This window comes from Micromesistius poutassou, assembly GCF_964030765.1.
Source record: "Micromesistius poutassou genome assembly, chromosome: 5".
In the NCBI taxonomy this organism is placed as follows: domain Eukaryota; kingdom Metazoa; phylum Chordata; class Actinopteri; order Gadiformes; family Gadidae; genus Micromesistius; species Micromesistius poutassou.
This window is the reverse complement of record NC_140275.1, coordinates 8819455-8841954: the sequence shown is the minus strand read 5'-3', so window position 1 is coordinate 8841954 and position 22500 is coordinate 8819455. Positions and strand designations below refer to the sequence as shown.

At 44.3% G+C, this 22500-nt stretch overlaps 1 protein-coding gene across 1 annotated transcript; it reads left to right on the top strand.

The window, feature by feature from the left end:
* Positions 1–6335: 6335 nt before the first annotated feature.
* On the top strand, positions 6336–20958 carry LOC311343881 (ras GTPase-activating protein 1-like; the record flags this gene model as incomplete). The annotated part of the gene is made up of 2 exons (XM_084468852.1): positions 6336–7773; positions 20802–20958. The coding sequence occupies exons 1-2, from the start codon at positions 7250–7252 to the stop codon at positions 20956–20958; spliced, it is 681 nt and encodes a 226-aa protein (XP_084324978.1). The 5' UTR covers positions 6336–7249.
* Between the last annotated feature and the right edge of the window lie 1542 nt (positions 20959–22500).

Here is a 22500-nt window from a genome sequence, read left to right as displayed (position 1 = left end):
GCTACAATAGGTTGAGGTGAAAGAGAGAGAGAGAGAGAGAGGGAGAGCGAGAGAGATGGTCAATCATATACATTGCAAAGGCTTTGACAGGGACTTCCACTCTTTGGGGAGTGCTCCCTGTCGGCAGGTTATTATTTTATTCCATAGCAGACGTATCATTCCTCTGCACATCAACACCCTCACCCTTCAATTTATGGTGTGTCGTAAAAATGCCTGATGGCCGGCAAACTTACTGTGGAGGAGACAGGGAGGAAGAGTGATGTCTCCGAAGAAATGCAGCAAATGATGAGGGAAAAGGCATATTCGGCACAACGAACTTCACAGCACCAACTTTCCCCAGATCCATATCTTACTTTTGTTTGACACAAAAAAAGAATGCTGTAAAAAGAAAAAATGATAATATTGTCTAGGATCTGTGTTGGGTGTGTCAGGGGAATCACATTATAGCATTATTATACAAACAGAGGAGGGAGCATGCAAGGAAGACCTTGCGGGAGCTCTTTGGGGATTTTGCCTCCATGCTATTGGCATGGATTCTCGTTCTCACGCAGTAATATTGATTGTGAACTCCTATTATTGAATTGAAGGGAGGATACTATTGATTCTGGAGATTCACTCACACAACCTTTGCCGTATGGCGTCAATACAATGAAATACTGAAAGACGGAACGGTTTTAAGAATGAATGATTTTTTTTAAATCTGGGCCTCAGCTATAATGGTGATTTTTGCTAATCAATGGTTGAAAAAATTAATTGAACAAGTAAACCACTTAATGAGCAAAGCTATTGTATTATTATTTTTGCTTCAAACACAAAACCCAACCTATGTTCACTCGAGTTTAGTAATTTATTCCCTCAACACTTCTTGATTCAGTTGGCCCTTCCGACACATCGCTGGGGAGACAGTCAGTCGTGGTTCATTGCTTTCTGTGATCCATATGGAAAACTGTAATGCAAAAAGGCTGACGTATCTGCCATAGTGTCAGTGAAACAGAGACCTCAAGTGTGGTTTCTCGGTGGGAGAGCCTGGCCCTACCGCTGTCCACCCTAAACACACGTCTGTGGGGACGCTCCATTATTTGTGCGCTCCTCTCTGGCCCCGATGAGATCTGACAGCACCAAAGGAAGCTCATGAATAACCCAGGCAAGCCTAAAAGCAGAAGGGGAGGGGGGTGCGTGTGTGCATGTACGTGTGTGTGTGTGTGTGTGTGTGTGTGTGTGTGTGTGGCAAGAGAACAAGGTGTGCATGAAGATGGGTAGAAAAATGGGAGAGGGCGAGCAATGGACAGAGTGAGAGGGAAGGACAGGCACAGAAAGAGGCAAGATGAAATGCAAAAGAAAAAAAAAACGGAACCAAGAAGATTCATTAGAGCGAGAATGGGCAACATGTGAGTTGCGGTTGTAGAGCTAACCAGAATGGGGCCGTGAAATTTTAAGGTGAGGCCCCAGCTGTTGCTCACTGCTGCGTAACACACCACAGAACATTGTAGTCGGGCGGACAGGCGCGAACCCAAAGCATTATGTGAGCTGAGCTCAACTTGGAGTCACCTCTACTGCATGGGTGACATTGCCCCATTTAGACTGTGACCGCAGTGACTCATCACCTCATGCGGGGAATCGATACAGGTCATCGGGCATGATTAAGCAATGAGCCACCTACCCACTTTACCAAATGATATACATGATATATCATTTACTCTACGTTTCATGAGTAATGCTTTCGGGCAGTTTTCATAAAAAAGCTTGAAGCAGTGTGACCTTGGTGGTGTTGTGTTTTGCCAACAGGATCCGCATCTCACCAGGAAAGCTTCTTGGCAGGGACATATTTCTGTGTCATAATTTGAATCCAGTTACTTGAAAGCTTTAAAAGCTTTTTGGTATTTTTCTCGATCTCTGTCAGTGTCTGTCTCTCTGGCATAGAACCACACACACACACACACACACACACACACACACACACACACACACACACACACACACACACACACACACACACACACACACACACACACACACACACACACACACACACACACACACATCTTTTGGAGGCCTATATTTCTAAGTAACTTTTAACAGGAAGTGCCTCTAATGACAGCCTCACTCATTGGCCCCCAGAGGGTTTTCGTCCATCTCTCATGGCTCCCCATCCCACCCCCCCCCCCCCCCCCCCCCTCCGGATGGGAATGGAGCCGCCCAGACGAGCGGTGCCAGGGTGATATCATCTGCTCCCCAAAATAAAATGCGCCAAGGCACACTGCGCATTTGGACCCAGAAATAATCAACGACTTCATCAGTTCCCTTCCATACTTCCATACATAACCCTTTTGCCCCTTTGATATCATGCTTCGCCCCCCCCCCCCCCAGTAATATTGATCCCCCAGAACGAGTGCAATGAGGTTGTCATATAAAATGAGGTTTTATTATTTTTTCCTCTGAGCGTGTGCCAAGTAAATCAGCCTTATTAACACGAGCCGAGTCTGTGGCAGCGTTCCTTGGTCTGGACGGAGCTGGGGCCTCATATTGATGCTCTTAGTTAGATGGAATAATGTGTGGAGTATCAGATGCCGTTCTGTTTGTGCTTGAGTGCTCTTTATTCCCACCAGGGTCCATATGGACAAGCATTCCCCCCCCCCCCCCTCCTCTTCCTGAACAAGATGACAAGACACTGCTTTGCAAAATTGTAACCCGTGCCCACGTGTCAAGCATACTACACATGTTCTATGCACATGGACATTTCAGATGCTCTTTCATATCTATTTATATTGTTGAACACCCCTTATGTATTTCAAACACTTACAACTTTCAAAATATGATACTGTGTTTGTTGTGTATGCATGTTTTAATGTAAATACAGGGATCTCTGTATCCATATACATATCCTTCATTAATATTAATATACAGGGATAGGTGGATCTTAAATATCCATAGAATGAAGAGATGCTTTATTTTATGTAATGCAAAGTACTGTATATCCAGTTAGAAACCATATAACTGCAATAAAATATCATGTAGAAGGTAATTTTGCAATACATAAAGAGCTGCGTTCTTAGCTGTAGCACTTTGTATTCAAATCTTCTCTTGTTGTCACTGATCATGCTTGTAAGTTACCATTACCAGGGGCAAAACATTTTTAGTCGGTTGCAATGAATACTAAAAGTACCAGCTGTTACTTCCTAATAAAGGGTCATGATATTCAAATTATGTTAGAACAGAGTGTTGTCTATTCAAAATACCAACCTTCTTCCTGTTGTTGTGCAAGCAAGCATGTGTCTGGGTAAATGTAATTTCACTGTTTGGCGTCCTGCTCTATAAAAAACAACACATGACATATAAGAGACAGAGATACAATGGAATTGATTGTGCACAACTTTTTCCTTACATTTTTTATAATAATAATAATAATAATATAATCACTTTTTATTCTACTTTTTAAATAGTGGAATAAACATATGGCTAGTCATCCGCACAATATGTCATGACAGTTCAGGTCCTGATTCCGTCTAAGATATTCCCAATGCCTAACCAAGTGCTCACTTCTCTTCAACCACAGTTGCATTCTGCTCATAGCAAACCTCACTTGCACTTGTGAAAAGGCACACTTTTTTCTTCCACTGTTATTTCCTAAAGGGTGACTGAGGGGGCCATGTGCACTTTCACCCAACCCCCTCTCTAACCACCAGAGCTCTCTGTCCATATGTGCCATCAAGTGGCAGCTGCACGCTCCCCCACTCAATCAAAAAAAATAGAAAAAGACAAACCACCAACAGTAATAGTCGACCCACTTCTTTCTGGATAGTCGTTTGGTTTCTGGCTACTCTTTATACTTCTTTTGTGGTGAACACACAACATGCTACTTTTTCCTGCCTCTCTGGGAGGCTACAGTAGACGTTTTGTTTTCTTTTTAACCCCCACGTAAAACATCCACATTCACACAAGTGGCGCTAACAAAGCGTACAATTCTTCCGAACATCTGGTTTGTTGTAATTCACTCCCGGGTTAGAGGAGGTGTTGGGCTTAGCCGCCTGCGCCGTACACTCCTCAACTAGAATCAATCATACGAGGCGAGGAGCATGCCATTCAGTTGTTTGCTACAGAATTGCCTTCTGCATAAGGCAAGCTGGAGCAAGCGCACGTAGCACACAATACCACAAAATGTGGTATCTAACTTCCTTCTCTTTTTACTTCCTCTCTCTCTTCTGTATATTTGCTTATCCACAACGTGTTACACGCAGATACTGTGTACAGTCTTACTTTCACATACTGTGTACATTGGGGTATTTTTACATACTGTGTACACTATCAGATGCATGCCGTTGATACATTTTTATAAATAACTCAATATTACCGTTGGAGCTCAGAGCTCAGTGTTATTTTCCACAGAATCTCAACTCACACCATCCAGTAGAGTGTCACTCACTCCCTTGGTAAAACTTTCATGTTAATCCAGTGAATTATTCACCGCCTCTCCTGAAGTGACTACAAGTGCCCCCCAGTGTGGTCCAAGAGGGAAAAGGCAAATGGGCGTGCAAGGTTCAGTGGCCGGGATCATAAGTGTAAATGTGTGTATTCCACCTGAGGCACTCTTTGCTATTCACACACATAAATAAGACATCATGGGGGTTAGTGGGCTCAAACCCTTCATGGAGATAAGGTTTCTGTGGATCAATTGAAGGCAGTTATCCTAATTGGTTGAAGATCCCATCATATTTACAAAAGAAGTGATTTTCTCTGCTGTTTTCTGGTGCGTTCAATGGCATGATGTTTTAAAATGCTGAATTAAATAAAATGCATGAAAATATGGACAATATTCTAGTCCGGTTCTTCGGATCAGGGCCTTTGTTGATCCTTCAGAACCTATGAATGATGTCCGTAGTTATGTATGCACACAAATTGTAAGCTTGATGCAAGAGGCGTGACTTTACCTCTTAGCAGCTACAGGTGAAATGATGCTCTTCTTCATTTAAGGAGACGGGGAGCAAAGTCATCACCTGGTAAGGTGAAAGACGACAAATACGGGAACAAATTAATAGGTTTTACACAGCCAAATGAGCTTTGAGTTCATAGAGGGAGCCTTGAATTGAGAGATGCATAAAGAACATGACAATATATATATATATATGTGTGTATGTTGGCAGGCAGGCAATGAAATGCTATGGTGTATTATGATATTGCATATAATCTAATTGCTTTTCTTCCCCCAATAACATGGAAGTGCATAACATGTACCCGCTCAGACGTGTGCCAATCCATACACGTTTTTGTGTCTTTACCGCTAAGTGTGTATTTGTGTAGTTCATACAAAGTGGCGACCCCCACGAGACGTCAACTCTGTGTGAGCCTTAGGTTCTGAACAGTCTACTGACCTTCTGTGACAAGCTTGAAATACATGACCAGGCACACATAAAATAAAACAAACCTATGCGTAATAAGTTTTGTATTCGTTAATATTGTTTATTATACTTGTGTGTATATAACGTATTGTGAAAAAAATTAATATAAGTGATGTGTTCTGTGAAGCTTCTTGAGCTGACACATTGATAAACGCAGCTTTGACAATTGTGTGACAAAAGGCCCCCATTAGGTTGTGCCTTATTTGCACGTATCTGCTATGCTGTGTACACGCTCCGTGTGTGTCTACAGGCGTCCTGCAAGACACGATCCACATGGCAATCGGACATGTGGGTAACGGGAAAATGGTCATTTGAAAAATGGTTAGAGGGTGCTTTTCTGATGTCATTAGATTAAAAGCATTGATAGAAAGAGATCGCACGCACACACACGCACACACACACACACACACACACACACACACACACACACACACACACACACACACACACACACACACACACACACACACACACACACACACACACACACACACACACGCCTGTATGGGCAGTCCGTTTTCGTTCCCATGACTACATTGAATTTATTATGTTATTGGTGATTGAAGGAAATGTCTGCCTGTTTGCTGTTCTACCATAGCGAAGCAATGGTAGAAAGCAATTGGAGGATACATAATATAATATCCATATCTCTATACATCTATCTATATATATATATATATAACACAAACAATTTTAAGTTCACCAATTTCATCATCGTAATAATAATAATAATGGTGTTGTGTGCTGGTGAGCTCGACATTCTCAGGGCTGCCTCGGTGAAGCGGCGTGGGGAGGGGAGGGGAGGGGAGGGGAGAGAGAGAGGGAGGAGGGGAGGAGGAGGGAGGGAGGGGAGAGAGAGAGCAGAGGAGCAGCGGGCGAGCCTAGCCACCAGCCCCGGAGCCGAGGAAGGAACAAGGGCGAACAGCTTGTGTGTGTGTGTGTGAGTGTGTGTGTGTGTGTAGTGTGTACGCAACAACCAAACACGTCTTCTTCCTCCGAACCCAACCTGGAGGGGTCCATGTCAGCACAACCCGCCGCCGCCTCCACCTCCACCTCCGCGCTTTAACATCCACGCGTGTCTGTGGATTAGTTTGCGGGTCGCCACACGGATCGGGTCGGAACTAAAGCGAAACAAAACAAGAGTGTGTGTGGGGGGGGGGGGGAGAGAGAGAGAGAAACAAACAACAACAACAACAACAACAACAACAACAACGGGGAGATACTACTACAGCCGTGACAATAAAACAACACCGCTCCGGTACAAGTGGACTACTTGGGTGACTCCTCGAAAGAGAGGAGGACCGAAACAACGGGAAACTTGTTATTGTCCCGGCGGCTACGACCCTCTCCCTCCTCGGTGGGTTTTTTTTTAAGTTGGAAGTGTCGCGATGCTATTTTCGAGTGAACTTTAAACTCAGGAAACAATGAAGACCTAGAAGCGAAGAAGCGAAGCGAGAACTCATCAAGTGTTTTTTTTGAGGAGGGCTGCTTCTGCTGCTACTGCCGCTTCTGCTGCTAGCAATTCCGCTAGCTCGGGCTATCCGGTTAGCTAGCTAGCCGCCTGTTGTGGCTAAAGCTAGCGGCCGCGGACGGGGGGAGGCTAGCGGCGAGGCTAGCTGGTGCTAGTTAGCTAGTTAGCTAGTTAGCTAAACGTGTTTTCAAGAAACTTTTGGTTTCGTGTTTTTTGTCCTCCCCCCCACCCCCCTCCCCTCCCCCGGACGGGGAGGGTTTGCGCTGCAGCGTTTTTAAGAGGGGAAGGGCACAGGTTCCCTTCTGGACTTTTATTATCCCCCCCCCTCCCCACCACCACCACCCACCCCCTACCACCCTCGTTCCCTCGCCACATTTTCGTGAACATGATGGCTGCGGAGGTCGGCAGCGAGGAGACCGGATCAGTGTCGACGGGGACAGGGGTGGCGGGCGGCGGCGGAGGGCCCGACGCGGCCCACTTCCCGTACTACTCCTCCACCAAGTCCACCAGAGTGCGAGTCACCGATCTGGGACCGGTGGCGGAGCCAGCCATGCGCCAGAATTCCAACACCTCTCCAGACTCCCCCCCCGACATGAGTGTAATATATCCCGGTTCAAGGGGGGAAATGTCCGCGACGGGGAGTGGTGGTGGGCATTCGATTATTCTTGGAACGGGCTCAGGAACCGCGGGCGGCGTGTGTTCTCCCACTTCGGATGACCCGAGTTGCCGGATGTCACCCACGTCTTCGTGCCCGGATGGGCCGAATCTCTTCCCCCCGCTGCCGCCCCCGCCTCCACCTCCTCCGGGCTGCGGGGTGCTGGGCACGGTGGATGAGAGTGACATGCAAGATGGACCAGAGTACGAGGAAGAGGAGGTGGTGTTCCCCCTGTCAGCGCCACCCACGAACCAGTAAGAATATATCAATGAAATGGAAACGTCACATTAAATCTTTTCCATTCACATCCACAGAGCTTTGTTGTGTTAAAGAAGCGTGGTGGTTACACCCCCCCCCCCACCTTCCCAGTTTGGCCTGCGTTGCTGTCCCGAATTTATGTACTTTGCACCATATCTCTCTTTCACTGACAGCCAAGGAGCTTCCTTTGCTTACACACAATTTGGACTAGTTTTGTGTTTGCAAACTAAGTGTCCCAATATTGTGATCTTGAATAAACTCAGCTGGGACAGCTGTGACACTTAAAAAAAGATATACAAATCATTATTTATTTTTATCTTCGATATTTTGATTTATTACACAGGGATAACATATCACGTGCCTTACTTGAATTCAAAATGTTATACATCGTATACATTATTCTTTTTATTTTTAAGAGGTTGACTACACCCGAGACCAGCTAGATTAGTTGTAGAGCATAGCAAGCACATTGTGAACATTTGTCATCATTTCGTTATCAAGTCAAATTTGCATTGAACATTCATGTATTTTAGGCTATTGTACAAGTGTGTGTCTATAAGCCGGCTAAATGGTCCTCCCATTTGTTACAGTCTCATTAGAGAAGTGCTGAGCGTGTCATTTCTGGCCCACATACTGTGAGATATGGAAGTGGCTGGAGGAGGAGTGTGGATTCAGCTTTTATTTTAGGAGCAACCCTATATCACCCTGTCAGATTACAGAGGAAGACTAAGGGAAGCACTTCAAAATGCTTTATTCGAGGGAATAACCTTTTTTTAAGGGCTGACTCTTTGAATAAATGTCTTCGAGAGTAGTACCTCTTCGAAATGTTCATTTATGATACAAGTGTCTGAAAGCCTTAAGAATCCTTGTTTTTGCTTCTTGCAAAACCAACACACCAACACAGTCAATCAGTTGTCACTCGGGCAAGGATAGTACTTGTTTTGTCTTGTTCGGTCTTGTGGTCCAATGTTTATCAGCCACATACATCCTCACTCTAAGCACTTCATACTTTAGCGAGGGTCAAGTAAGTCCACTCAGTTTCCCCCAGGAACTGAATGTAGAAAGTAGCCTAGTTTTGTTATCTTCTTTTTTTTTTTTCCAGATTTGTGAGAAAAAAACCCATTTCATTTAGAGGGATGTCCCACTCAATGTTTTCGCTCCCTACTGCAGAAACACTACAAATAAATGTTAAGGAGTATGCCAGTGCTAATTTGACAATACATCATTAGAATCCGCTGGTATTAAACAGTTTGATTGCTCGGTCCAGTCAAAAAGGTTACCTGGTTAGGCTTGATTGCCAATGAGAAAATGTACTCCAGTTATTCTTCAGCGTTTTATTGACCAAATTGCCACTATCTGATTGAGCATTATTTGCACCAAAATATTGTCCAATTAAACTAGAGAGCCTTCAGGCAAGCACTAAAATCAAACCACAGGGACAAAAATGGTAACAAACACAATTTGTTCCAGATCATGTAACTTGACATTTTCAACACAACAAGGCATGGCACTGACAAACTTGACACTTATCAGCCAATTCGGGTTAGGGCGACATTACAGACAAACATATGATTACATCACATTTGGTAATTTTGCAGCTCTTTGTGATTCGCAGCCTGTATTTACCCTGTTCATTTTGTGATGATAAATTCTGAATATGATGCATTGTAGCCCTAAGATGCCCCTCCTAGATACCTTGTAGACCTACATAATGTTCCACCTTTTGTGACGATAACAAATGCGATTGGAAGAAGCCACAAAGACAGGTACAGCGTCTCCTGTTGCTAGAAATGGCACACTGCCCTCATTCATTTACCCGTTTGGCCAGACTGCGGGGTCTTCTGAAAGGGATATCCGGTTTTACGGGCCTTTGCTGTATAATCTCGACCTAGTTTAGCCAAGGGTCTCCCGGCCTTCTGCATGTCCCAACTGATCTATTCTGACAGGCAAGCCCTCTTCTCTGCAGGGTCACATAGGACCCCAGTAGTCTTGGGCATTATATTACACAATCTATTAAACATGGATGTCTTCTATACAGGCTGACAGGATGTAAGGCATCTGAGATGTACTAGGTTATTGTATTCACAAAATACCGTCAATCTGTTTCAAAATATTGTGATGTTTATTCTTTAGAAAACTCTTTCTGAATGCAAAATCCTTTTTCAAAACGTCCAACCTTGTATTCTAAATACCAAATGTTTAATCTAACCATACACAATAATCATAGTCCAGTGCTGTTTAATCACATGTATTGCCCCACAACCCCGGCGCCATCATTCACTAGCCTATTTTAAGTAAAATGTAATTTCAGTAAACTGAAATGAAATTACTCAAAAACATGTACCGTTAAAGTCATGCTACAGGCTAAAACACATCTGATATTCTTAAGTTATGTCTAATGGTGAGTGCAATTCCCCCATCGTAGGACCTATTTTATACTTTTATGTAGTATTTCACTTTGCAGCAGCTTAACACATTTTCTGTAGACGCTACTACGTCACACAGGACCTTGCTGTTACGAATGATGGTGTTTAATAGAGGATATCTTAGTGTCAACCAGAAGTATCAGACATTTGTTTTATTCCAATAGGACAACAACCTATTTTCCTATGGTGAGAAATCATTAATTTTGTAAGAGGACGCACACATTTTTGCTGGGCCAGCAGCCTCGTAAATCCAGAATGCACTTCGGCTTTGTGGGAGAGGGGGGGTGGTCATCCCTGCAGCTACCGATTCATAGCCTCGTTGTAGCAGGAAACGGCCTGGTAGTCACAGTAAACCCTGCCGACTCGGTCTGTTCAGGCAGCGGAGGGCCCAGATATAGCCTGTGCTTCTTGGTTTCAACGTACGTCCCGGACCAGTCAGCCAGCGATATGTCCTTCTTTTCTTTAAGCGTAAACTCTCTAGCACTAAGCGATAGCTGCATACCAAAGTGTATCAAAGTGTTTTAGCCTGGATGATGCAACTAACCTGAGGTATAATTCCCATTTAAATATGGTCCTCTTGAAGAGAGTGAACCTGTCTTATGTCCAGTGTCCTTGCACGCACATCGGCCAGACTTTAGGGAATAATATGATGCAGGAATTTGTTGTGACGATGGATTATGCAGGACAACATTACACAATTGTCTTTTTTAATGCTTCTTGCTTGGATGTAGACAATTGCGTGCTTGCAAGTGTAATCACATCTATGGTTGATGGTTGCTGGTAATCATCTAGCCTGTGTGGATCGGAACAGCACTGTTATAAACTGGAAGCCTAATGTCCAGGGAAGGCAAACGGGCTACTAATGAGCCAGTATATATTAACCTTGTTTAAAAACGCTTGGGTTTTAAAGGATGCATTATGCGATGCAAGAATGAATCTCAAAATGGCAATTTGTTTTTGTTTAAAATATCAGTTTGATATATTGTGTGGTCCTGGGCTGAGCACTTTTGTGTGTGACGCCAGTGGGAGAACGTTGTGTATCTGTTTGTGTGTGTGTGTGTATTCCGTTGAGCTGGGAAGACGCATTTATTCACACCACTTTCAAATACACAATGGCCGTTGCAATATTATTCATGCTATAAATAGCTTAACAAAGAGGTGAGAGTGAATTGCAGGTGGCTGTATGGAGTTTTTGTCTTTCCCCCCCGTAGAAATCGATGGTCTACTGCCTAAGCTAAAACAAACAACCTGCTGGGAAACAAGTAGTTGATTTTGAGTTTCCACGAAGATTATAGAGGATTTTCAATCGTAAGTGGCTTCCCTTAAGGCTGTGTGTGTGTGTGTGTGTGTGTGTGTGTGTGTGTGTGTGTGTGTGTGTGTGTGTGTGTGTGTGTGTGTGTGTGTGTGTGTGTGTGTGTGTGTGTGTGTGTGTGTGTGTGTGTGTGTGTGTGTGTACAGTTGAATTTTGAAGTTGGCTGTGTGAATGCATTTGCTAGATTTTGTGGATTAGGCCTAACTGTTGAAACATCTTTGGTGCTTGCTAATAGAGCACACACACTCCATTATTGCTATTTGTCATGTGAGGCAAATGCAGTTTATTTATTTTTTTAGAACACATGGGTCAAGTCACATAGCCTAACTTATGTGTATGGGCTACATTGTCTCTGACTATTTCCTAGCTAAGAAAATGACCACTGCCAAAAAAAACAACAGCACGTCAATGTCTGCTAAATAAATGCAAAGGTATTTTTATTTTAGTGCAGTATTTCGGATCTTAATGGTACAATGGTCACAAGGATTCACTAGTGAATCCCTTTGACAGATGTTTTCATATCAAGCTTTATTACATGGGCTATTTAGCTTGCGGACCTCCTGTTGATCTAATAAAGACATGTTCATGGAGGGCTCTGGGCTGTGCATTGATAAGGCATAGACTATGTTTTCCATGCATTTCCAACATGTTACGCAATGTCCTGTCATGCCCCTGCAATACCCACCACCCCTGCCTTTTCTCTACTGCATCCTGTTTTCAATACTTCTGGGCCACACATTGTGGCCTTTTCAGAATCCTCACAAGCATTTTTACTTGACTTTGACAGCGCCCAAAGACTAAAAATATAACACCAAGCCTGATAAAACCTACCATACTCTACGACTATTTTAATATTGTTTTAAATTTAATGGGAATTCCAACCTCAAGTCTGATTTTGCGTTGTTTTTTTCAGTTGCTTCGTCATTGTTGCGTCTGAAGGAAACTTGCTTACTATTTACATCACTCCCACTGATTTTCTGACTGTTGACTTTGATTCTTAATTAATTCTGACTAAAATGAGACACTATATATATATATATATATATATATATATATAGTGTCTCATTTTAGTTTTTTTTTAATATATATATATATATATATATATATAGCTATTATCTGGTTCAATGGCATTGTGCCTGGCCGTCTCACTGGGCAGTTAGCTCAGCATTCAGACTAAGCAATGCATGAGATGCATGAATGGCCCTGTCCCATTTCCTTCCCCATTTGTGTGTGTCAGCCAGGGTCCCTGTTTGCTGTCACTCTGCGGCCCCACTCAGGTAACCCACTGTGGAGGGTTGTCATGTGTAAAGCACAACAGAGCGTTTCAGCTGCTGCCACGCCGTGCCATAGTCCGCCACCTTTTTTTCTATTTTTCTTTCCGCTGTGGAATCACAAACAAACAAAGCTTAGTAGTAGGAAAGGAAAAATCATTTGCATAATGGTTACTTGGTAGGTTTTGCTAAACCTTTGTTGTATTTACGTTAGAGGCTCTCTCATTTATTAATCTACCCCCAAAAGAACACTCTATCCTTGCAGCGTTTCTTAACAATAACAACCTGGTCCGTACATTCTCTTTGGACGTAGGTCTACACAGGCTGTTTCCAGTTGCAGTAGGTGGGCTCTAAAACGTAAACTATTTAATGAGGCATGAATGCCAACAGTATTTATGAGACCACTATTGCTATAACAACATTTATAGATGGTTTTCTGTTCTAGTAAACCCATATATATATATATATATATATATATATATATATATATATATATATATATATATATATATATATATATATATGGGTTTACTAGAACAGAAAACCATCCATACATACATACATACATACATACGGGCAGCCGTGGTTAGGGCTTCGGCCTTTAAACCGAAGGGTTGCCGGTTCGATCCCCGACCCAGTAGGAAAAAATGTGGCCGGGGGAAGTGGTTGAGCACTGCTCTCCCATGCCCACGTCCACGGCTGAAGGGCCCTTGAGCAAGGCACCTCACCCCTCACTGCTCCCCGAGCCCCGCTGTAACTGCAGCGGCTCACTGCTCTGGGTTAGTGTGTGCTTCACCTCACTGTATGTTCGCTCTGTGCTCTCTGTGTTTCACTAATTCACGGATGGGATAAATGCAGAGACCAAATTCCTTGTATGTGTGAGCATACTTGGCCAAAAAAGTTGATTTACATTTTTTACATTTACATTTTTTTTACATTTACTTACATACATACATACAGGCCTCCTGGACCGCAATATATGTTTGTAAAGGAAATGCGTCATTTAAGAAAAGCTGATGTGAGAAAATGCAAGCAATAATGTCAAGCACAATTGGATTATATCAGCGTTGCAAGCTTCTCTTTACTGCATAGAAAAAAAATGTGCCTACTCAAACACAAGCTTTTCAGGATTACCATATCTAATGAAATGATCTGATGTTTAAATCCATATCTAATTTTGTCGTCAATACATTTATCGACTTGTGGGAATTGATGAGCGCTGCTAAGTCAATTCCTGTAACTGTTCATATCGTTGACCTCTTTGTGTTACAAAACTAACTTATCATACTAATAACTATTAGGTACAGAACATGTTGGGAGGGAGAGAGAGAGGGAGGAAGAGGCACCAAAGTCTTCTTTCAAACAAGGAGCAGAAGGAGGATAAGAGAAGCAGATTTGTGGCCATCCGGTTGGCCTGACTTCGCTGATAAGGCTCCTCCCAACATATGTGATGTCTCGCCAGCTCCCATCCCTCCCGTCCACTGTCTCCTTCGGTCCCATTCCGCTCACTAGCACACGGAGATGGTTGCGTTTGGGCCACCGCGGCGTGTTCAAAGCGCCATGCCCTGGAAGGATCTAAGCTCTCGGCCGCTTTGTTTTCTGAACCCGAGTTCTGACGTTATTCCGCAAACTCCAACTTACTTTCAACCCGACCGGCATCACTAGCAGCAGCATCAGCATCAGCATCAGTGGGGCGGGCGCCTCCTGTGAGACTGCCGAACGTGCACAAAGGAGATGCAGCGCAGGGCAAAGTCTGAGTAAGTGGGGCATCCTACCCCTTCCTCCGCTTCCCAGACCCATCCCTGCTTCTTGCTGACTGAGAGGCTGGTGGAGGCAGTCTGACACCCTCCAATCCATTGTATCTGTTTTTTTTTTTTTTTTAATCTGTTTTGCACATTGGGTTATTTCATTGGTATGTATAGATCTTTTATGTCCTCTGTGTTCTTCAAGTGACAACATTCTGCTGGTAGCTTTTTGATTACATGTTGTTTTAGAATGGGTTAAATTTTGGATTGACAGTGGCGATTCTAGCGAAAGTTTCGCATCGCACAGGACAAAACCTACACAACTAAAACTATAACTCAAAAAGTATATTGTATTATCCGTCGTTCCCATTACCAGGATTGGTAGAGATGGCCATTGATCTGAAGAAAACATGCACAAGACTAATGTAAAGTAATGTCATTCCGTTACCCATTGACTCTGATGAGATCTGACAGGTCTATGGTTATGGTCGAGACTGAAGGAAAAAAAGGAAAGCGAGCAAAGCGGTGCACAGAGCGGCTTAATGAGAGGGCGAGACAGAGGTTAAGATAGAAATTGAGAGCCGCTGTCTATCTCTATCTGCTCGGAGCAAATGATGTTTTCGGGCCCTCTGCCTCTGAGACCTGGCGTCTTTTTCAGATCCCTGCTTCTCTCATTATGTCTTCCCCAGCCCCTCCCCACACCTGCCTCTTGATTGAAACCTTTTTTTAATTGGCACAAAACGGAGCAGAAAGGTCCCTTCCTGACGTATACACGCTGCAGTAACATGGCTGTTTGTCATGCTGTCTAATGCAGGACTCAGGAATTGACCTTAGTGGTATTGATGTGGTCGCTGGTAAAGTATGTTTTAGATGATGCTGATGGGAAAGGCTTTATTTAATTAGCTCTTCATTTGTACAGCTAGTGAACAAGGATAACTCGTTCATGATGCGGAACCGGTCCGCTTTGGACATGGATATGTTTGTTTTTTGGGTGATTCTTATGAGATGAACTACTGAAGCTTTTGTGCACACAGTTCTTGTCATTACATCTATTTACTTTTGGTGAGCCGATATTCAAACAGGAAAGCAATTGAAACGACAAAGAAAACCCAAAGCCACATTCTGACTTCCGAGTCCAAGCCACAGACTCCTGCTATTGAAGTCAGAAGTTACTGCTCTGACGACAACCCTTCTCAGGGTTAACAATTTCGGTTGCACTTAAAACAGCTGAACACACAGCCGCTATATCCGCCTCCGTGTAGAACATGAGAGATGTGACTTTTCATGCCCTGATCAATTTGGACTCATTCTTCTGATGCCTGCATTCCAACACGCCGAGCACTTGGCTCGCTGGCCCAGAGAGCCGCGTTACTCCAGTGAGTAGAACATTAGAGCAAAGTGTGTTGGTTCGTGCACCGACACGACGGGGGCATTCCTCTGGCTGATGGAAGCAACACGTCTTATCGCCGCCACAGAGCCCCTCGTCGTGTTACCGGCCCGTTTATCGTGGCGAGCCTTACCGGCTTCACTCACTCTCTCTCTCTCCCCATCAGGCCCTGGCCGCCGTCCCCAGACGGTACATAAATGGTGTCTTGGAGGTCACATTGATTGAACTGGGAGTCAGCAGTGTAATTATAGCACAGAGATGACGTCTACTTGATGGCTGTGTGTCACTTTTTCTGATTCTCTGATTAACATATTCATGATTAGGACCTCTAGGGAAATGGAAACTACGCCCTCAGAGCCCGACTGTGTGCTAATCTGATAGTAGCCTGGCAAAATCCTGTCTGGAACATGAACTGATCCCAGCACGGCATTAGATAATCCTCTGTTGAATTTATCATCGTTATTGAAATTACAATGACCTAAAATCTCTAAATGAAACCTGAATCCCAATTTACTTGGTTTGGAAAGTGATCTCAAGCACTAGATGAGATGTGCCATGTTTGTTTTAATATAGTTTGTTGTCAATGTTTCCCATGGAACGTTTTCCATAGAAGATTCCGATCATTCTCAAATGTGACCCAGAACGTCTGGCTTGATAAGTAACCAGAAACATGGTCACAAATATTCTGCCCGGGTCTGTAAAATATTAATTTTAGCATGCTTTTCAAGTGCTCTTAACGGAATAAGTGTGTTATGTTTCATTTCTATAATGCATTAACACATTCCAGGATTTATTCATACTAACGAGAGCAAGCAAGCGTGACTCATTGCATGGCGAGGGATGGGACGGCATGTTTGAATCAAAACCCTTTTCCCTTTGACAAAGCATGACTATAATATCACAATATGCTGTGGCAACACAACACACATTCAGATCCCTGCCTTACGGTCTTGCGTTACTATCTTCTTAGAAGCACAGTGTCGGCCCACCAGTGACGTTCTGGGACATGTGCGGCTTGTCTCGCCCCGGCGTCTTAGCTGCTGCCACAGCAGTCTATCTTTACAACACATCCCAGGAAGAGACAGAGCCTCAGGGACTTCCTCTATAGAAATCTGTCTCTAGCTGCATTAGCACTTTCTTCCTGTGTAAACCTGCATAACTTCCTGTGAGATGCACACGCTTCACCTCCATTCGTCGTTCGTGAGCAGTGGACCTGACTTGACTTTTCTCTGGACGTAGGCGTGATCTGTATCATTCTGTGGTATAGGCGAGGCGGTCGGCTGCTCGTAACCAGACCTGTTTGGGGAAGACACATAAAAGTGCTTTATGGCTACACATTCACGGTTATTCATTTGGCAGACGCTGCCATCCAAAGTGCTTTACAAGTGAGGACACTTCATCCTCTATAAATACACACCGCTTAGTTTGCACCCCCCTCCTGACGGCACAAATATTGTTATCTTTTTTTATTATATGGTGTCTTTAAACTTGGACCCCAACTAATACTAATTGTTGTCCTTTGTATATTGTGTTCTGTAGGGATGCACCTGTCCTCGCATTCAGAGCATGATTCTTATCGCTTGACCTTCATCTGGTATTCTATCAACACCTTACTCTATATTACACAGATCTACTGGGCTAATAAAGCTTTAAACATGCCACCCCTTCCAGTGAAATGGTACATCTTATATATATATATTTACGAAGCCAACAAAATAGTTTTCTACAGATATCTAATTTACTTTGCTGTACCCTATACTTAATACTCCTGACCTGCACAGCTGCAATCGTGGAAGCTAGCTGAACATAATTTGCAAAGTCAAGCTTTTATCAGAGGTGAACGAGCAGCAAGGTGAACGAGCAGAGCAAAGTGAGTGTAGCAGGCACTTAACGGCACACAAAACAAACGTGAACAGCCTCTTAAGACAGGGGCGTGAATGGTCCACTCCAGCCTTCCCTATGCGGTACAGACAGCTGTTTATAAACACTGCTACTTGGTTTGTAAGAATGACTAATCATATTTTTTCTTGCCCAAGGACCTGCTATTTATGGGTTTGTGTGGGTGGATTTCTCAAAGCATTTTGAGCCTCTAGTGATCCGAAGCATGAAGAAGCCTCCCTATATAAGTCTGATACCAGCGGCACCTATAGAGTATAGAGTATTTAGCCCCTTGTGTCACTTCACCACCACCTTAAACTGGCCCCACTTTGTTTTCAAATTGCGGGTTGCTTAAATCAGACCCCTACAAAATTCTCTTGCCCATCTATCATTCATCATTCCCCTACTACTCTATTCCTCTCCTGTGGGCTGACCTATTTTAATCAAATTATTCTGTACCACAGTAATTATAACCCATATGTCATGCATTAGGGCATACCATTAAGGGCTGTGTGTGTGTGTGTGTGTGTGTGTGTGTGTGTGTGTGTGTGTGTGTGTGTGTGTGTGTGTGTGTGTGTGTGTGTGTGTGTGTGTGTGTGTGTGTGTGTGTGTGTGTGTGTGTGTGTGTGTGTGTGTGTTCTCCTCCACACTCTCCCCCTGGAGCATCACTTGTCCCCGCTCTGCAGCCTCTCTTAATCACACAGTGGCCACTCGTCCACAATACTCTCTCTTCCCTCTCGCCACTTCCCCAAGGCCCATCACATACCCCCTGACTCTGTCTCTCTACCTCTCAGAGAGAGTCTCCCTCCTGACCCCCTCGCCGCACACGAACACTCACACACGTCCTCGCCTTTTATTTATTTACTTTTTCTCTCTTTGTCTCCTCTTCATCTTCCTCAGTGTCAGTGAGCCCTCTGTGGATCCAGAGCAGGGTTGACTTGTCGTAGGGTCTGCTGGGTACGGCAGCACCACAAGAGCCCCCTCTTTCATCTTCTCCCTGCTTCTCGTGTCCCACCTCTCTGAGTGATGTCGTTTGTCTCTGTTTGGATAAGTGTGTTAATCCTTCACCTGTCTGGCAAGTGCGCCCCCCCCACCCCCCACCCCCCACCCCCAAGTGAACTTGACGTGCTGAAACCTTGACCAGTAGTGGATGTGTCAGACCTGCAAAATCACGCAGTGCTTTAAGCCCTCCTGCGTTTCCTTGTTCCAGTGAAGGTGTGCACTTTCTCTTTTCGTAGTCGAGTTGTAGGTAAAATATTGAGACTACTTCCGTGGCTTGAGTGTAGAGTGTGCTAGAGCTAGACTCATGTTTTCTTAACCTGTTCTCTCTCTGCCATGTTCTGTCTAGTGCATGGTAGATTTGTACGTCTTTCATAACCCTCCTTTTGGCAATTCCAGACCTAAATGCATAAATCTGCCAGTGATATGTGATTCGGTTAGACCATGGCCTTGTCCCTCACAGGTAGGGTCAATTCTATAAATAGTAAAGACTCGCAGTCTTTGACGGCATACCCAAAAGAATTTCCAGAAATTACTTTGCCCACGGATGCACAACTAACACATCCTTGCACACGTTATTATCGCGAGCACAATCGCTGCACTTACTGAACACCCAGTATTTATCTGCTCATATCTTGTCTGCCTCTCGCTTCTGTCCTTATCAGCATTTTCTTTGTTTATTTCCTGGTCTATTAATATTCTATACACTCACATACTGCTGATCCTAAGGCTCAGGCCACGGTTCAGTGGTCCTGATGATCGTCAATCGTTTCGATAACAACAGCACATTGTCTGAGGTGTTACACCGTGCTTTATTATTCAGCTCATGTCAGCTCTTGAGCAGACTCTTGGTTAAGTGTGAGCTTGACGATGTTCTACCCCATGAAGTCGTCCAAGCACTTCAAGAGGTGTTTGGACTTGTTCCGGCAACATGTACCCATGGCGTTTAGGGATGTCATGGTCATGGATGGGCCCGCCCACTTTGCAAGAACGGTAGCCGTTACGCGCACAAGTGATGAATGATTTGCTCCTCGTAGGCTGACTTATTGAGGATGACTGAGTGCGAGTGCATTAAAAGCACTCACAATAATAATTTGTGTGCACAGATGAGTTGTCTCCATCATGGAGTCAGCGTCTGTGCAGGAATGAATAGCAATCTGTATTGTTTTGTAACGTCATTGTGTATCAGCGCTGTGATGAGCGATGTTGTTTATGAAATGCGCCACACACCGTAGAGTAATACTATAGGTGTCAGGGAAGCCTAACCCTCTCTAGGACGCAAACATCCAACATATTCCCAGAACGAGTTCCACGCACCTGCACATGCACACACACCTAGAGTTATACTCCAGGTGTCGGAGAAGCTCAACCTTCTCTCTAAATGATGGTATCATTTCAATAAGTGATGAAACGACATAGATAAGTATGTTGACGATCATATAAGATATATTACCACATTTAAAACAAAACGCAAAAAAACGGTTTTGGGTTCAATTGCTCTTCAAATGACTTTCCATACAGGATTAGGGAAATCAGGATTACAGGATCTCGGCACAAGACTTCATTAACTCATTAAAATACTGGAATAAGCCTCGGACTGCCTCCTGCGTGACGGCACAAATCTACACTTTCCCGGCTAATCAAGCTTGACGGAGGCGTGGGCGATGGCCAGTGTTGCTTACAAATACGTGTAGAATCGTGTCTGAATTAATCTTAAGAGGACCCCTGACCGGACCCGTGCCCTCAATTTACACGGCGGTAGCCTAGATTAAGAGGCAGTCGGTGTGCACAAGCCGCCTCGGGCACGCAGGAACAAACACAGAAGAAAAAACAAAACATTCCAGCTCAAAGCAGCATTCATCATCATTTTCCCCCCTCTCAAACCATACTGGTATTCATAGCACTGGGGATGTGGTACGATCCTTTCGCTTCCCTCCACAAACAAATTCTGTCTCACCCTCTCTCTCTCTCTCTAACTTCCTCCCCCCCCCCTCCCTTCACCCCAGGTGGTACCATGGCAAGCTGGACCGGACCATCGCGGAGGAGCGGCTGCGCCAGGCCAAGACGCCCGGCAGCTACCTCATCAGGGAGAGCGACCGGCGGCCCGGCTCCTTCGTCCTGTCCTTCCTCAGCATGACGGGCGTGGTTAACCATTTCAGGTGAGCTCCGAGCGCGCGCACGCACGCACGCAAACGCAAACGCCTTAACCACTCCCCCCCCCCCCCCCCCCCCGGCCAGTAGGAAGTAGGAAACGGTCGGGGTTAGCCACTGCCTGCTGAACTGTAAAGGTTAACGCTGCATTTCAAATGGTCTCACAGCCATACAGCATGTCTGGTTGGGTTTCAAGATTCAAGAAGCTTTATTTATCCCGAGGGAAATTGCTGTGCAACAGTTGCGATATAAAAGTGGAGAAGTAATATAAGAAAATAAAACAAGTAACAAAATGCAACAAAGTGCAAAGCACAATAGGATAAAGAAGCACAATAGGATAAGACTAACATAAAATAAAGTACAACAGCAACTAAATGCAACAATGCCACAAAAATGACAGTTAACGTAGGTATATATAACATAGAACAATACGCAAGTTTGCTGCATAAGTTGAAATAAAATAAGTACAACGAAATATAGTGAGCAATTGTTTAAAGTGATTAAACAGTGATAGGGTGACAAAATTGTATCAGCATAGTACACACGCAAAAAAAAAGTGATGAAGTATTCGCAAAGTATTTCAGCATTTGCAAATGGCCAAGCACGTCTCACAAGTCAGTGCCAGTAGACGCAAGTGGTCTCCCTGGCCGCCGTGGAGCTGGCCAGGGCACAGAGCTCTGTGATGGTGTGTTTGTGTGCGTGTCCTGCTCTGAAGACTCTGCAGAGGGACGGAAGTAGCGTGGGCGGTGCTGAAACGAGAGACGGAGGACAGCAGTCTGGCAACAATGCAGTGTAGTATCTTATGACGGTGAAGTCAGTGAGACCGGACAGGCTGTGCCTCACAACCTGTCAGCCACTCACTAGCTGTATTATATCCCAGCAGGACCCCCTGGTCGTACCTCTGTGGCGATAACATCAGTCTCTTCTCACTGTACGTCTCTCTCTCTCTCTCTCTCTCTCTCTCTCTCTCTCTCTCTCTCTCTCTCCCCTCTCTCTTTTATTTATCTCTTTCTTGCCCTTCCCTTCACTGACTCTCTCACACTCTTCCTCTATCTCTTGCCCTCTTTTATTCTCTCACTCTCACTCAATGGTTTTAGAGTAGTAGGGATCAGTTTGATGGTGTCAGCAAGAGTCTTGTCTCCTTCTTGCCCAGACTAATAATAAAATGCCTGTAACAGTGCATTAGGTTCCCAGATCGAGTTTCTCTACAGCTATGCATTAGGATTGCGTTCTCAAGTCTTAAGCTCCCTAAGTCGCCTCATTAAACCGTGTCTACAGCTAATTATGCAACATATAAATAACTGGATCCCTCCCTCATGCTGGTCATGTGTAGGAAAAGGATATCTCTGTTGGCGGAGATAAGAGTCATTCTGTGGGTGAATAATATAAACAGCGTTAATGAAGTGCCATCACACCAATGCGGTTAATTTTGGTTAATGTTTGCCTTCAAAAGTACTAAGATGGATGCAATCCCTTTCCGGAAATGGTCGTATTAACTATGTAATTAGTTCCATTAGCCCCAATCAAATAAATCTACAGACAGACCCAGACTGG